The sequence below is a fragment of the Grammomys surdaster genome, unplaced genomic scaffold (genome assembly GCF_004785775.1).
Source record: "Grammomys surdaster isolate TR1022 unplaced genomic scaffold, NIH_TR_1.0 126182, whole genome shotgun sequence".
Lineage (NCBI taxonomy): Eukaryota > Metazoa > Chordata > Mammalia > Rodentia > Muridae > Grammomys > Grammomys surdaster.
This window is the reverse complement of record NW_021620988.1, coordinates 3113688-3131822: the sequence shown is the minus strand read 5'-3', so window position 1 is coordinate 3131822 and position 18135 is coordinate 3113688. Positions and strand designations below refer to the sequence as shown.

General features: G+C 41.3%; 1 protein-coding gene across 1 annotated transcript in view; it reads left to right on the top strand.

The window, feature by feature from the left end:
- The window catches only part of Mfap3l (microfibril associated protein 3 like), a 41491-nt gene that overhangs the window by 13635 nt on the left and 9721 nt on the right, over positions 1-18135 (top strand). The window contains exon 2 of the mRNA XM_028757775.1: positions 8562-8988. Within this exon, the coding sequence (XP_028613608.1) occupies positions 8691-8988 (298 nt within the window). The 5' untranslated portion in view covers positions 8562-8690. The remainder of the gene's footprint in view (positions 1-8561; positions 8989-18135) is intronic.

The following is an 18135-nucleotide window of genomic DNA, read 5'->3' as shown; positions in this document are numbered from 1 at the left end:
GGTTACAGTTCATGTCCCAACTACGAGAACAACTTCAACACAGCCTTTCTAGTGACAAGAGATTCTAACAAGCCCCATCTAGGTAGGAATAGCCATAGGCTCTTTATTTTGGTTCTTTGCCACTAATCCTTGGCAATGGGTTGCCTTCTCTTACATTCTCATTCGAATCTTGCATAAAGAAAACCTTTATGAACAATGACTAAGGTTTTCCAGGACTAATGTTCTAGTTCAGTGAGCAAATACATATAATAGACCTGTTTTCAACTTGTCTAGCAATTACATCTACAGAGGAAACCCTTTAATAATGCTTGTCTTCCTTTATACAGCTTTGTGATTTTTTTTCTCTTTAAAACACTGTAGTGACAAATCCCTAGAATACATCCTTTCAAATGATCAAGCTTAACAAGCATTTGTAATTAATAAGTTGCCAAGAGTATCTTACCTGTGCATTAAATGGACTTTTAAAATGATTTCATGACTCTGGGCAAAGCAACTTAAACATGTTTTTAAGCCCCAGTCTTTCTCTTGAGACAAAGTCTCATACAGCTCAGGGTGGTCTCAAACTCACTAGGAGGCTGAGGATTATCTTTAAACTTCTAATCCTCTTGCCTACACCTTTTGAGTTCTGGTACCATAGCCACGGAGCTCAGTGCTTGGGATCAAGCGCAGGACAACATGAGTGCTAAGCAAATGCTCTACCAACTGAGCTACACCTCCAGCCCCTATAACATAATTATGTGTAATCAGAATAGCAGACCACATAGGGAAGATGTAATAATTCATGATTTCTTATCATTTGTATACCAGCAACATATACAGTATACATGTGGCGTATGGGGCCTTATAGTTATTTTGTAAGTTGGAAAAGCCATGGTTTAAAACAGATCGTTTTTGAAAAATGTATACCTTTTACATCAAAAACTTAACAAATCGTACAATTCTTTGGAATGTTTCATGTTGGTGAGGTTGATAGAGTAGAGATGGATAGATATTTATGTAGTATGTCCCCTCAGTTGTGTCTAGTGGTTATCCACAGCAATCCAGTAAGTTGGATGTGTATTTTGATCTGTCCAATGAATAGCCAGAAATAGTCTGAAGATATGTTTGAATAAGTCCTAAGATAAGAAATAGTCCATGGTATACTCACAGTGCTGTAGGGTCTCCCCAAGTCTTTCTCTTTGTAGGGGTTGATCACACCCTCTCTTTTGAAGATGTGCTGCCATGCATCTTGGTTTATGACAGTTTATCCCTTTAGATGCTGTTACTGTTGCTTGTCCTTGAAACATCTGCCAGAGACAGTACCAGTGGAGCTAGAAGGAGAAATGGGAGGACCAGGCCAGAACTACTATAGACTCTCCTGGGCCATGTCTAGCAGATAATGGATAGCACTGCCCAAGGGTGTGTTATTGAAATCCATAATTTGTGTATACATGTATATTCTACCAACAATGCTGCATTGGTTTTTGGCAAATGAGATATTTCTTAGACAGATTAATTATAGACTCTACTGCTCAAGAAGTCTGATATTACCTTAACCTGCAAACAGTCGTTAAGTCGTACATATTCAAATCCTTGTCTCTCTTTCTGATTTGTCCACTGCTTTCCTTCCCTTTTGCTTTTTATTCAGACTCTTGGCTTTTCCTTTTTTCCTTGGATAGTGTGGCAGTCTCCTAGTGGCCTCTGCATCAGCAGCCACTGAGTTCTGAGCAGGATGACCTTTGTAAACAGACTGCCCCTGTCTTCAGCATTCCATACCACCACCCACACCATCTGGACAAGCCTGCCTTCCCAGTCTCCTCCTTCGTGCATGCGTGGAAACTGTTTTGTCAGGAATGTTTCTTCAGCAAAACATGTTTCTTGGGCTCACTGAATCACCTGTGCACCAGAGAAAACAGTGCTGACTCAGATGTTATGACAAAATCTCATTGTGTGACTAAACAGAGTACTCATCCCCGTTGATGGAAAGGTGCCAGCAGTAATACAGCCAAGAAAAACAAACAATAATGTATATTCACTTAGTTTAAAACACTCTTAACAAGATGCCCCTTTCCCCCAAACTCCATAAATCCATCATCTGTAGTCCTGCAGGCTCTAGATGGAGCAGAAAGAAACAGTATTCAACAGAGCATCCAATAAATACTTGTAGATAAATTACAAGAGTTGGGAAATAAGGAAGGGCCAAATTAACAAAAGAACTTTTCATGTTTGCCACACATTTTCTCTTTTTTCCTATTTATAGAAAGGAAAGTATCCTATGAAAGTTTTCCCAGAGAGCCCAAGCAAACACATGGAGCTTAACAATTTGCCCACTGTAGCTTTTGTTAAGCCCTGCCTTTGAAACTCACACTCTTTGTTCTTGCATTTTGAAGGACTGCATTTTAAGCTGCTGGATTACAGTACTCAGATTTATGCTTTGCCGCCTCAACTGTCTTTCACAAAGTTGAGTGTTATTAACTAAACTTTTCGTGATGCTGTCCGATCCCAGTCTGATAGGTTCTTCTTTTTAAAAATTCATTTGTAGATTATTTCCTCAACATCCAGTCATGTGATATCTTCTGTGCTTTGGGCATTGTAATCTACCCATGAACAATTATCACTGGATCCCACAGAAGTCCAGCTTCATAAAGCACTTCTGTAAATGTGATTCCTTACTGCCTTTTACTAAGGGAATCCTATGAGTCTGTATGTGACAATTTTTCACCATGAAAGAGAAAAAGAACAAGATAGTGGGGGTAGAAAGAGTAGCAGAAGTTCCACATGAATAGCAGATGCCACAGGGACACCGTGAGCCCTGGGACATGCCACAAGGGCAAGGTGGAAGATAGCTAAGCTCGGAGGAGGATTCAACAAACATGACCTAGATGTACCTCTCCAGCTGGCCGAGTCACCTAGAGGCAGCTGTCCCTCTCCACCTAGACTGAGCAGACGTGGCCTATGATTTATTTAGCTTACAGCACTGTTAATCCCCCATGTGCCTGGCCATATATCGACCACTTAACAAATGCTATGTAGTGAAAGGGCATGGCATGCAATAGACTGACTTCCTAAAATAACCGATAATTAATGACTCTCCATGAAGCTGATGCTTTTTACTTTTTTTCTTTCAAACTAAATTTTCATGATTTTTTTTCTGAGTAAAATAAATCTTCCATATGGTCTTGGAATTGTATTACCTTCCCATTAGTAACTTCACAATGAGATAGGGGCCAGGAGTAAGAAGGGAGTTTTGACAACTTGCTAACTGCAACTCCCACGTTAAAATGCGAGCGACTGTGTCTGCCCATCTCAGAGACTCTGAAGAGGCAGATACAGGAGCTATGATGCATCTATCCCAAGTACCTACTGAGATTATTAAAACAGCACCATAGTGTCCTCTTTACTCTTGCTAGCACAAAAGATGCATTTGAGAATGCGGTGCCAACAAGGCCAGACTCTGGGAGGAAACAGCTCTTGACATGCACGTTATTTTTTTTTTAATGAATATCGGTTGTAGTTTCCCTAATTGTGAAAAGGGTTATGGTTTGTTTACTCCCACTATTTTTTAAAGCCCTGCTCCCATTTTATCTTGCCCTTAGCCTAGGGGCATTTGCTCTGTCCTAGAAGAGAGAGAGAGACAGAGAGAGAGAGGGAGAGAGACAGAGAGAAACAGAGAGACAGAGACAGAGAGACAGAGACAGGGACAGAGACAGAGACAGACAGAGGGAGAGAGAGGGAGAGGGAGAAGGAGAGGGAGAGGGAGAGGGAGAGGGAGAGGGAGAGGGAGAGGGAGAGGGAGAGGGAGAGAGAGAGAATCCAGCATGTTCACTTCAGTGTGATACCCAAAGAGCCAAGCCTTTGAATTTTCAGACTATAGTACCTACAAAGGACCCAAGGGCTGAAGAGATGGCTCAGCAGGTAAGAGCACCTGCTGCTCTTCCAGAAGACGCGTTCAATTCCCAGCACCGACATGACAACTCACAACTATCTGTAATTCCAGTTCCAGGGGATTCGACTCCCTCACACAGACATATACGTAGACAAAAGCATCAATGCACATACAAAGGACTCAAAACTAGAGGTTACTGCAATAGCTTCTGGTGCCAGAGTGACAATCAATATGGCATTAAGTCACCAAGCTACATTCTCTAAATAGCATAACTTAAAAAGAAGACTTAAGAAGCCCAGCTCCAGTAAAGAGAGCTTTGTATGTGGAGCCAGTTATTCTTATTTATCAAGACTGGCAATGTGCAGTGCTCAGTGTACTTAGACCTGTCTTGTGCTCAGTAAGTACTTATCAAAAAAATACACAGCAAATAAAAGTCTAACTTATGTTAAACCTGAAGTCCCACTCCTAGCTGAAGCCCTGCTCCTAGCCGCTCGCTCTTCTGCACTGAACATGTCAACTTGTAACTACCCGGATGAGAGGAAATTACAAGTTCAGCCAGAATCACATTAGGTTCTAGTGTGCCTCATAGCTTACGCTATCTGCCTTAGCCATAGGTTTGTATTGATGGGAAGTGTGTTGTCTATGTTGAGACAGCAGGCACTAGAATCCCAAGGAAACTGTGGAGAAAATTCTTCTCTTCTAAAAAATAAAATAAAAAATGGCTTGATGATGTTATCATCAATAGTTACCTCTTCGGGTTGATTGCGTTGGAAACCAGAGGCATGATCCCTTCCCTTGGAGGGGTCTCTGTTCATTCACCAAGCATATGCTGAGCATCCTATGTGTCAGAGGTGTAGCAGACAGTGCAGATGAATGAGGGAGAAAGTATGGCCAGTACGGTATTGCTATAAGGAGATGATCTCAACTTCACTGGAACAGAATAAGAAGTTTAGAAGTAGACTCACCCACATGATAGTATTTGACAGGAAGGCAAGGTAATCCATCAGAAAGTCGAAAGTCTTCTACAGATGGTGCTAAAACAACTAGGTGTCCATATGGGGAAGTGAGCCTTAACCCATTGGAGCTATGCTCAACAATTGGTAGGCTGGATCATAGAATGGTAAAACTGGGAAGAGAGTAACATGGAACTTTGGGTGAGAAAGGTGTCTCAATCATATTTATTGTTACAGTTGCATAGGGGCATAAAGTGGATACCTAAAATAGGTAAGGATTACTGTATGTGAATGATACTTCCAGGAGTTTGAAAATTGTTTTCAGTTCCCTCACATAATATTCTTGGTGAGTATTAGCTAAGATGAAGACTCCTTAGTCTGACCTGCAAAGTCAGTGGTCAGGGCCTGCCTTGCTCTCACCCACTCTGCAGTGCTAGTCCGTGGTGCTTCCTCATCCAGGACCTGCCTCTGCTATTCCTTTCTACCCAGAGTTCTCTTCCCCCAGATCTTGGCACTGAAGGCCCTGGCTCCTTGTCACTTTCTCAGTGAAGGCTTTCCTAACTAGCTAACTCTGCACCAAGTAATCACAGTGTGTTTTTCTAAGCCTGCATCACCCATTGATATTCTTATTTTCATATGTATGTTCTTTGTTTCTGCTTCTCCCAGGAGACTGTAAGCTCCACTTACCATAAACTACCATTGTTGTCAACTTTTGCATCTCCAAGACTGAGAGGAGAGTCTGCCTGTGGTACTTGTTCAATAAATATTTTTTTGAATGTGTGAAAGGGTTAGAATTCAGATTTTGTGGGATGGGAAAAGAGAGACAAAAGAACAGCACTAAATGGTTTGGACTATGGAAGGCAGTTCCTTGTAGAAGGCTACAGAAATCAGGCAGGGAGCTACAGAAAGAACGAACTGATGCTGCAAAAGACTGCCACACAACGTCTGATAACATGATATGAAGTCGGAATTGATTCTTACTGCCACACAGTTCCCAGAAGGAGCAGTGGCAAGGATGGAAAAAGATCCAACCAATATTTTTAATTGTACTTTTGTTTTTTTAAATTAACTTATTTACGATTTCTTATTAGTTCTTTGAAATTTTCAAATAATTTATTTTGAGCCTGTTCATCCCCCCCCACAACTCCCCCTAAGCCCACACAGCTTCACAGTATCTATTTTTTTTCCTTAAAATCATCAAGTCCAATTTATGCTGTTATATGTTTTTGGATATGCAACATATCCACTTCATCATGGTCAATCTATCAGGGTTCACATCCACTTATTGCATTTTAAATGTTTTCTTGAGAATGTTATATACAACTACACTGTGATTTTTTTTTTTTTTTGTCATTACATCCCACTCCTCACCCAACTTCTCCTCACAGTGAGTGGCTTCCAGGTTCATTGCCTCTTCTAAACTTATTACTGTCATATACTTGTAGATAATCTGAGTCTAGGCGATAATCTACTGACTCAATTTATTGTTGTTCATATGTCCCTGTGTTTAGGCCAACCACTAGGGCCAACCTAGCAGGAGATTAGTCCAGCTCTGCCTCCCGCAGAAGCTGTGATTGCTGTAGTTCTTCATCTAGGGGTGGAGCCTCAAGCAATTTTCTTCATCCTTGTTATCATGTCTACTTGTAGGATTATCTTGAAGACCTTGTTTAGGGAACCATGTCATTAAGAGTTCATGTGTGCAGCTTCCCTGTCAGGTCTAGAAGACACTTTTCTCACATCAGGCATCCTGGTTCTCTGGATCGTACAATCTTTCCACTTCTTCTTCTACCATGTTCCCTGAGTCTTTGTTTTAAGAGTTGGGCACCTCACTGACACTTATTCTCAACATTTGACCAGTTACTACATCTCTATAGTAGTCTTCATCTGCTGTCAAAAGAAGCTTCTATGATGAAGCCTAGGAGTTCCATTTATCTTTGGGTATAAGAATAAAACTTTCGAATACAGTTAGAAGTAGTTAATTATCCTCTAGGGTCTGTTGACTTCTCCAGCCATGTGTAGGCCATAGGAGGACTGTGAGTTCAGTGCCAGTCTAGGTTATAAAGTAAGGCTCTACCTCATATAAAAAAACCATTCAGTAATAACTAAGTGTACCTGGAAAGAGAACCAGTTGCCATGATGCTTTGGGTAGAGGAGACCAATCACTTGGCAACAAGGAGTGATGGTGGGCTTAACAAGTTCTATTTAATGAAAGAGCAAGTAAAATACAGAACATGAGACTATGGGGGGGGGATGGTATGTAAGCAGCTGAGCATGAGATACAAGATGCTTTCCAAAAGGCAGAATAATAAGTACTGGGGATTTAAAACCTGAAGCACTGGTAGAAGAAAGATGGTCTCTGCCACTTTAAGATTAGAATACCACTGGCTTAAGACGCTTGATTCTCAAGCTGATGATGTCATAAGCATTGTGGAAGGTCAATCCTAAACCAAGTGAGTGCAGGTTGACTGCCAGATGTCACCAATGCCTGGCAAGAGTCAGCGCTCATTCCTTCATTATCATAGTGATTAGATGGTTGAGCAGTTCTCCCCAGCAGTGCTCTGCCTCCTGGGTGTAGAAGTGAGGAAGACAGTTGGCTTGATCAAGGGCATCTACGAGCTGAGTAAACATGTCATGAAGATAAAGAGAGAAGCATTGTAGACTGTGGTCTATGTGGTTGGGTCTGAATGAAACATAAATAAAGCACGGAATAATACATGGGGAGAAAGGAGAAAAACAAGGGTCAGAGAGTCCAGGGAAGATAGAAAGATATCTGCAGAGATGGAAGACAATAGCAAAGGTGGTTTATTTAGAACCTGGGGGTTACATGGAACTTTAGAATTTAGAATTTGGGTGTGGCTAGAGGAGTAGTGAATGAAATGGGGGAGTGAAAGGGGTAAGGGAACAAGTGAAAGTTAGAGCTTAGGCATAGAAGAAGCCATCATGTTACTCTATCCATCCTGATGACAGTACCAGCCTTAGGGAGGCAGATGAAGATCAAAACCAGGGACTTCAGTGAGTGACTGTTGGTCAGTTGATAACTAACGCTGATGAGGGGAGTGAGTTGGTACAGTTCATAAGGATGGGGAAATGGGTGAGGGATGGATGCTATCATGAGTTATGAGAACACCAGACTGCTTTGAGGAAGTCCTTCCTAATGCTTGCAGAGTCTGAGCTGGGACCAGTGAAATGTGTTGGAAGATATATGCTTTGAAAAGGAAAAAGGAAGCCTTGGGTTAGTAGGAAGGCAGGGTGTTGGAACCTTTTAGTACCCAGTGAAAAGCAGGAAAGTCAAGAAGGATTGTAGAATTAAGAAGAAGTCATTTAAATTAACAAGTAATGTAATATTCAGGTATGGTGGTCCGTGTCTATAATCCCAGCACTTAGAAGGTAGATGCAGGAGAATTTGGAGTTCATAGCTATCTTCAGCTACATAGCAAATTTGTAGCCAGACTGGGCTATATGATATCATGTCTGAAGAACAACAACCAAAAAGACAAAAACAACAAAAAAAAAGTAAGATATATCAATTTAGCATAAGAAATATATTTGTTCTTATGGTTTTAATACAGAAATGTAAATGTGTACTATTAAGATTACTATCATATAAACTAATATTGGAGTACCAGAATATGTTTTAGTCAAGAAAGACTGAGCTTTGTACCTTTGCTGGATTGCTATTTTTTACAAGTTTTATTTATGGTATCAATGTTAATATTTGTGTGCATATGTTTTTTTTAAAACAGATTCTTGATCAAGTACCAACTCCATGGATCCAGGACAGGTTTGTCCCATGGCCTGCTCTGAACAGTGTGTGGTCTGTTAGAAGATTCCGTCGGCAAACCATCTCTGGCCTTACAGAACAAGCAAAGAAGATGGGTCTTCTGAAGAGCCATCTGACTGTGTGTTTACCACCTTCTGTGCCCTTTTTAATCCTAGTATCCACTCTAGCCACTGCTAAGAGTGTGACCAACAGCACTTTAAATGGCACTGATGTGGTCTTGGGCTCTGTGCCCGTAATCATTGCCAGAACTGACCATATCATAGTCAAAGAAGGGAACAGTGCCTTGATTAATTGCAGTGCTTATGGCATTCCTGACCTAGAGTTTAAGTGGTATAATTCTGTTGGCAAGCTGCTGAAAGAAATCGACGACGAGAAGGAGAGAGGAGGAGGTAGGCTTCAACTTCTATTGTCATAAATTAGAAATGGAGGCATAAGAGCCCACACCCTTAATGTGAGTGGTCCTCATACAAGTCACTTAATGATTCCTTTTTATCTTCTTATGTAAAGGCATAAGGGAGACTGGATACTCTTAAAGACTCAAAGGTGTAACTAATTCATTTTTACAATTCATTGACTTGGAAGACAAAGGGCAAACCCTGATGTCTTTAGACAGAACTCTGAGAAATGGTATGCTATGACCTACTCAAGACATTGTAGAGGTTAGAGAAGGATTTTCCTCAAGTATATGTTCCATTTATAAGACTTCTGTTTCCTGTCATACAAATGGTTCACATAAGCAGTAGAGCAATGGTTTATCATTAACTGTCACTTCAACTTATCCACTATGGATTTAATGACCAACTTCTTAAAGAATTGTCTGTGCAAGCTCTCAGCCACCTGCAGAGTCCATTCCATGCTCCTTCAGACCTAGCTGAGGTCAGGGGTATGGAGGAGCCTGCCTGGAGCTACATATAAGACACTTGGCTTTTAATGAACGAGTTTCTCACCCGAAAAATGTAAATCCTCTTTCCCTGAACCCTGAGCTTACCTCACCAGAGATCACATCCGAGACAGGCTCTCTCAGCATCCAGAATCTTCTCTTTTTGTGAGAAGTAATTGTATGAAAATCCAAGCACTCTGTGATTGACATGAAAGAGTTAATCTGCTTGATTAGGCTTTTGGCTAATGAAGTAGGGCATTGGGGGTGGGGGAATACAAAGACGGTTGTTCAGAAGCAGCCCTCTCCTCCCCTTCTTCTGCTTTGCCCTCTCCACTCCTTAACCCTCTAACCAATGAGCAATCCCCAAAAGAGTTTCTGCTCCAGAAAAAAATGCTCCGTATTTAATCTCTTCCCCTCATATTATCTTAATTGCTCTGCAAACGGAGAAAGCCAAATGCTTTGCATCTCCTTAGGAGGTTCTTGTAATTGCACACTTCTGTGTCACGGTTATGTTCCCAATGGAGCAGGCTGCTAGAAGTCTAACTGCCTGGGATGTGCCCCTGGCTGTCATATTACCTCTGACATTGTTTTGTTTAGCCACTCCGAACTATACTATAGAGCCACTTCCCTTCAATCAAAATATTATACATTTTATATATCATATGTACATTTAACCTAGACAAGGGACAGCCATTCTCCACCAACTCAAATTGTGCTTTCATAGGAATTCTAAGGGAGAATGGACTTTACAGATATCATAGTCATCTCCTTTATTGAAATCTGCCTGAGGTGCTACTGTCAATCATACTATTGCTAGAACCTTCACCACTGACAGTAGAGAGACGAGAAACACCCCCCTCCCCCTCCCCGTTTATTCTACAACCATAAGTCAAAAGGATGACATCACACTAGTGAAGGGAGGCCCATAGCCATGGTAACACACATGCAGGCCTCAGTAACCTTAGCAGGTCTTTATACAGGGCTGGGCCACTCCTAGAAACATCAGGATGACCAAACTGAAAGGAACAAGAACTCCAGACCAGATTCCACCTTTCACATGAATTGTGAAACAAATGTAACCCCTTTGATATTTAAGAAGGAGTTTGTGCTCTGAACTACCAAGTCCTAGAGAGGAAGAAACCCATGGTAACAACGTAATACTGGAGCCTAACATTCAGTTACATCATTTTGAATGTTGTTCCAGAATAGTACCTACTGCTTCAGAGAAGGTCCTAGGAACCATGGAATCAGTCTCAGCAAGCAGACACACTGGCTTGCCTTCTTCATCAGCCCACAAAGGTGATTGGGCTATACTAGACGGTGGTTACATTTGCTTTCAATTTGTTTTGCTTGTAGAAGCTCAAGTGGCCTATTAGAAGATCCTGTCTGTCGACTGTGAGCTGTCCCAGCAGTGTGAGAACTTGTAGCATCATTCAACACTCACATCTTCTTCGCAGACTTGCTGATAAATCAGCTGGCTGCTTTAAATCTCATAAAAGAAGATGTATTTTCAATTTCTCAAAAAGAACGCACCACACGATGCCAGTACTCGATGTCCCCGCACAGCTTTTGTAATTACAGCTTTTGTAATTACAATGCAGAATAATAGTAATTTCTGAGCACAAGGCACATGGGGAAATGCAGCAAGCATCACACCTAGCAAGTAGGCAGCACGTGGGAAGTGGCAGAGAGGATAGTTCCTCAGGAAGCGTTAGCATGGAGCTGCCATGGAACTGGGGCAGCCTGGGAGAGCCCACAGCCTTTAATTTCTCATTATATAAATGTCCATTTTATGACACAGACATAGACTTCTGTTTTCAAGCCAGTCCACTAGGGGATTTAAATTGGGAAGCATTTCATTTAGAATGGAGCAAAAGGGTGATTGGATACAGGATGAAAATCGTGCTGGTATGCCATTAGCAGGAGTTTATATTCCTACAGGGGGACTGTTTAAGCGAGATAGATCAAATTTGGATCGTCTTCACTAACAACTACTGCATATAAGTTACCAAGTTATATGTAAAACTTCCAGTCCTTATGGTAAGCATGTAAGGGAGATGCTGCTGGTCCTCAGGGATGCAGACAAGAAATCAGAAGGCTGGAGAAGACACTATACAACCAGGGCAAAGCCAGTTATTTACCCTGTGCTAGACCAGAGTCTGTTTAGCCTGAAGGTCTCAACCAATGAGAAATATTGTGGATCATCTAACACAGCTAGAAGACCACTTAACCACTATCATCCTAGTTATAGTTGGAATTTTTTTTGCTGTAGGGTTGCGTGTGTCATGCACACATAAATATGTTCAAAATCATTGGCCAGGTTGCTCTCATGAGCTGATTACCATTGACTTTGTGACTAGCCTGGAAAGAAACAATTTCATATCTCGTGTATGCAGAAAGAGTGACAAAGCTACTCTGCGTGGCAGTCCCATCTGTGCTAGAAAGAATGGGGCCATTTCCTGTCCTGACATGTGCAGCAGCAGCTGATTCGTTTGGCTTTCTTTACCTCAGTTCATTTCCACGGGACTAGGAAACCATGAAATGTAATCTCCATCTGAGAGTTACAGTTACATTTCAGAAGTTCACTAAAAGAGTGTTTTGAGTGGTCTACCAACTGGGATCAGAATTCAAACATGCATGAGCACAACTGGCCAGAAATGTACTGTTTCCATTTTTCTTTTGCTGGACATGAGTAGAAACATCTACTTGACTGAGAAGGGTTGAGAAAAGTCCCTGATTATTTCAGACAAGCTAATTCTCTAATGTATTTCACTACGCTTTCTTACTGTAATGTTAAACCATTTAAACTCACATTAATACCTCCATCAGAGGTGTATATAATAAAAGTAGTAAGTATTTCAAGAAAGTCAACTTGTGCAAGACCTTAGAAATATGCCTGGCTGTTAGGGTTGGCAAATTCTTTTTTAAAACTCTTTCCTTAAAAATCTACTTTGTGTGTGGATTTATTTTACGTAATACTCTGTTGTCTAAATCATTTAAGAATTTCCTTGACTACACAGCTTATGAGAAAACTGACCAGAAATGCCTTTACATTGCTTCAGTGTATCACAGAATCTTTTAATAGACTGGAAATGCCCTTTAACCAGTTCTGCAAGGCACAAGTCACTCAGGTTTCAAGAGGGTCATTTCTCTCTTCTCTGCTTTATCAAGCACACACACACACACACACACACATGTACACTCACACACTCATATATATACATACTCATGCATATGCACACATACTCATGAACATGAACACATACTCCCCCCACAGTCATGCACACACACAAACTCTTACATACACTCACAGATGCACATCCTCATGCATACACATACAGGCATACACACCCCTATAATATACACATATGTAGTGTACACTACATAAGATATAGGGGATCAGTTCTCACAGAGGTAAATATAAATGTTCCTTTACCTTCAGTGTAAAGTAGGAAAACTATCTACAAATATGCCACAAATCCCTTATTTAGTACATTAAATACTTGAGAATTTAAAAACACTCTCCCAAAGGCATTAAACCAAGTTTTTGCAGTTTAAGTGGTGAGCTGTTCTGAGCCCAGGTTTTCTCTTCTGTAAAACAGTGAGAATCCTTTCTTTATAACCAAGCTGAGTTGCAAGTCTTGAATAGACACTTCTCTGTTAAATCCTTGGCACAGTACCTAGAACTTACATCTACACACACTCATGCACACACACACACACACACACACACACACATGTACACCTATAATATACATAACATTCAGTGTACATAAGATATAGCTCACAGTATATGACAGCTGCTATTATTGTTAATATTCTGCTCTGTCCTCACAATAATATGCTTCAAGTGCTAAAATCCCCATTTCCTAATATGGAGTCTTTTGTAATACAAAGAATTTTTGGATAATTTCTCATTTTTGTCTCAGTTTTTCAACCTCAAAAAGTTACATTTTGGGAGCTGGAGAGATGGCTTACAGTTAAGAGTGTTGGCTGCTCTTACAGGAGATTATATTCAATTCCCAGCACCCACATAATGGCTGATAACCATCTGTAAGTCCATTTCCAGAGGATCCAATGCCTTTTGCTGGCCTCTACATTGTACCAGGAATCCAGGAAGTAAACAGACATACAACATAAAGGCAAAACATTCATACCCATAAATCAAAATAAGTGAACCTTTTTCAGTTTTATTTTTGGCCTGGTAGCACAGCTCAGTAGGTAAGAACATTTGCCCTGCAACTTGAGTTTGATCCTCTGGCACCCATGGTGGAAGGAGAAAATCAGCTCCCGATGCCCTGTCTGACCTCCACACACTAATAATAAGCGTAATTTTTTTCATTAAGTGCAAAAAAAAATTAATATCCCTTGGAATGCTATTTGAAATTTGAAATTTCAAAATAAACATCCTGTCCATTTAGTAGCTGGTCATTTTTGTGTGTAAACTGTTTTTTTGATGGCTGTTACCCTTCTTCTCCTGAAGGCAAAGTATATGAAAATTACCAAGTATACTCTGTGAAGGATAAACATTCCATCTTGATTTTTTGTGAATGGTTATTGAGCTGGAGCCTGTTCCTACCACCACCAAGAGTCCATATGGTCCATTCTGAGGCAAGTGTGCTTCTCATAACTGGGGATCTACCGGATGCTCCGCTGTCCACATCTGATGAGCGAGGGCCAAAGATGCTGCTAGAAGGCCTATGAGGGGTAGAATAAGCCCTGTAACAGCAGCACCACAGGCAGAAGTGCCAGGAGAGAGAAGCCTGGCCTTCCACAAAGAGAACCCCCTACTCACTAAAGAATCCTTCTGAAGTAGTTCTTTGAGTAAGGTCTCCAAACCTTTCATGTATTTTCCCATAAGAGGGGTCAGTTGATGATATTTAGGTTCACCTTCAAGACTGGTCCACATTAAAGATTAACCTGATAACCACCATTTGAGTATTTCTTTAGTGAATTATGCCTAATTTGGAATATAAGCCCAGACAGCTACAGTCTTAGCCATGAAAGGACCCTTTTAGATCCATGTCACACAAGAATGACAACTGAGATTCCTGAAATGGAGGTCACTTTTCGGAAGCAAGTGTATTATGCTCCTATCTTGGAAGAGCTACTCTCAGAAGAGCCTGTCACTAGCACTAGCATGCATAGAATGACCTGCTTGGTTTGTTTGTTTGTTTGTTTGTTTGTTTTTAAATTGAGATTATCATATCAATTTAGCAAGAGGATCAGATTTTGTTTGCTTGTCTGTGTTTATTTTTGGTTTTTGGGTTTTTTTTCCCTTTACCAGGAAATAAAGGCAGGAGGTTCCTTTCAGATATCAATTCCTCTAAGCAGAACAGAACTGTAGATTTGAAAAGCAAATCCTTCCACCCTGACCTTCCTGCCCTGAAAGCTCAGCTAATATCCCAAGATACCTGTGCTCCATGTGACATAGGAAATGGCTTGTTAGAACTACCCCAGCACTCTCTCTGAAGAGGATTCTTAGGAGGGTTGAGGGGTCGGGATAAGAGCCCCAGCATGCTTGCAGCTTGTAGTGTTTGTAACCTGAGTCCTCAGTGGCTTCAAGGAGCTGTCATTTGCAGCTGAAGCCCTTGGAACAGGTGCAGCCATGCAGTACTAAATTTATTTTCAATTATATTTTGAAGCGAGGCATGGGATCCTCTCTCCTCCCGAGCCTGTATTTCACAGTTGAAAATATGCATCACATTTATAGACACAAACACACACATTCTATGGCGATTTGAGGAGTGTCGATGTAATGTGGTACTTATTCAAGAGACCATCTTGAATTTGCATAAACGTGCAATGGAATGCGCACCACCTGATCATTTTTATGTATATTGGTTTTAGAAAATAGCATACGAATTTTGTCAGATCTCCTCCTTTCAAGTCTGTGAAGCTTAAGAGTCTAAGTACCCAAGGGAGACTGGGAGCAGCTTGAGTCTTTACCCTACCACTCTGGAGACAGAGGGGAGGAACATATCAGCTGGAGTATATTCAGAGTGATACTGTTGAGGGAAAATCCCTTTCCTTTAAATAAGTCATCTGTGGACATTCTGAGAGCAGTAATGTTCCTCTTTAATGTTCAGCCCCAGGAAAGGCAGGGAAGATACAGGTTTGTGGAAATAGAAGCTGTGACCACCCAGGGGATCTTGATAGGTTGTCCCCTCACTTTCCTTGTGACTCTTTAGCTCTTAACCTCATTGATGGTGTTCATGTCTATGCAGCAGTAATTGGATCATGTTGGATGGTTGTCACGGTGTCATGTGTTGGGTTCACTTTGAGTCATGATAGTGCCTGTATTAAGGAGTCCTTGTTGCTTCCAAGTTTAACTCCAACCACAGCGTTCTGTTGACCTCATTGCCAGAAGGCCTACTGTCCTACTGGTGTGACATTATGAGGTAACTCATGCACAAGCCAACATGCTAGGACCATGATCCCAGACTCATCACCTACCTACCTTGGAACTAAGTTGTAGTCTCCTCTAGAGAGAGTTGCCAAGGAAGGAAAGTTCTATAACTATGCCCCAATCCAATGGTGATGGTAGGGGAAATTCCAGGAGGAGATGTCATCTAAGCAAGACACATTGTTTTGGAAATGATAATTTTTTTTCATTGTCTTAATTTTTGTTGTCTCCATTAATGTTTGGCTGTTGGTCGGTGGGCTTGCCTGTCTTAGTAAGTTTCGAGAGGTCTAGAGGAACATTATAGATGCCTCCAATCATGCTTCCAAAAGTTTATCCAAGCTGGTTAACCTACCTGAGTGTAGGGAGTGTCCTTCCATACATTCTGAGTGATGCAATTTGCAGTCTTTGCCCTCCTCTTTATTTTAGCCAAATAAAAAATGAAAGTTAATGTTTTAAAATAGAATTGATCCCTTTAAGTCTAATTATGGTTTATTTAATCAATCCTGGCCAGAAAACTCTGATACTATTCCTTATTTCCTACAAATTGTCTGTTCATATATTTTTCCTATTCTTCTTTTAGATTTTTGTCTTAACTCATAAAGGGTTGTTGTTGTTGTTGTTGTTGTCACTGGGGATTTTGTTGTGTCATTGTTGTTTTATGTTTCATAGTTGTTAAGCATTTGTCTGTCACATATTCTAGCATTTTCTCCCATTCAATATCTTCCTTCACCTCTTCTGTGGTAAATTTTTATGATTCAAAACCTGTTCACTTGGTGGAAAATGTGATCATCCACATTTCACCTTATAGCCCTGAAATTCTTGGAAATGCCTAGAAAAGACCTTCATCCCCCAAGTTAATCAAAGTTTTATGTCCTCTATTAATTTCATAGTTTTAATTTCATATCCTTAGAGTGTGTGATTGGGTTTTTATTTATTACATAAAAGAGATATTTGCATCTTTTTCATGTAATGTCTGGTTGGTTAGCCCAAAGTCTCTCTCCACTACTTTGAAATGCCTTCTTACTCATTCTTAAAACTCCTGCTAGTTCCTTCTAATCGGGACTTTCAGACTTTCTTCTCTAACTTAATAGGGGTCAGAGACAGCCACTCAAAACATGAGATTTGGGATATAAGGGTTGAGTCAGCCTGTGGACTCCAGTGAGGAAGAGGAGGAGGAGGAGGAAGAGGAGGAGGGGGGAGGAGGAAGAGGAAGAAGAGGAGGAAGAGGAAAGTAGGCTAGGCAGACAGGAATTGGGAGGAAATTTATGTGGTCCTCTCTAGGAAGTGTGTGTGTGTGTGTGTGTGTGTTGTATCTGAAAATGTCGATTAAAACAAAATGCAAAAATTGAAGGGGTCAAACTCCTCCTGCTCTGTCGCTGTGTGTTACAGGCACCCAAACTTTACCCTGCATTCCTTTCAAGCCTGTCTTCATCCAAGCCCTGCTCTGGTTTTATACGTGGTTTGTGAGCTCAGCACCTCACACTGTGTTCTCTCTTGCTTCCTTCACCATCCCCCACTGGCCCCAAGAGTCTCTTCTCTCTTCTCCTCATCCTGGTTTCACCTGCCGGCCACCTCTGCCTTCCCTCAGAGCTAGAGCTGTCTGTCGGAGTCCTTTCCCCACGGGGACTGATGATTTTGGTAGTCAGGACTCGTGTCTTGCTTATCTTTGTATTCTTATCATCTAGTGCCGAGCTTGGTACACACAATTTATTCCATGATATCCTTTGACTGAACGAGTGAGCAAGATGAACAAGATCACCACCCTTACGAAAATGCCAGCAGCCTTGTGAAGGCCAGCACACATCCTGCAGCCCAGCTCAAACTGCACATCTGTTAGCTCCTCTCTTTGCAAAGGAGAGGTTGTCACAACACATTCATTCACGTGTGAGAGATGTTCGTGTGCCTGGGAGTTCCTGGAGGAAGACAGAGACAGATTGCTAGGTGACCACAAATCTACACTAATGAATGTGTCTGTATTTTAGCCTGAAGCCTCAGAGGTGCTGTCACTTTGCAAGGCAGCACCAGGAAGAAAGACAATGGAGGAAAAGAATTTGGAATTTGAGGGTGGGGAGCTACAATCTGAGCAAGACACAGAAAGTGGGTAAGAGAAAGAACTCATGAGTACTGAGAAAATGCTTGACATTCCGTCTTCTGTTTTTATTTCAGAAGGTAGGTCGTCATCCTTAACAGCCTGCCCTTTTATTGCCACCCAAAGCATGGCCTGTGGAGCTGCCTTGGCTTCAGCTGCTG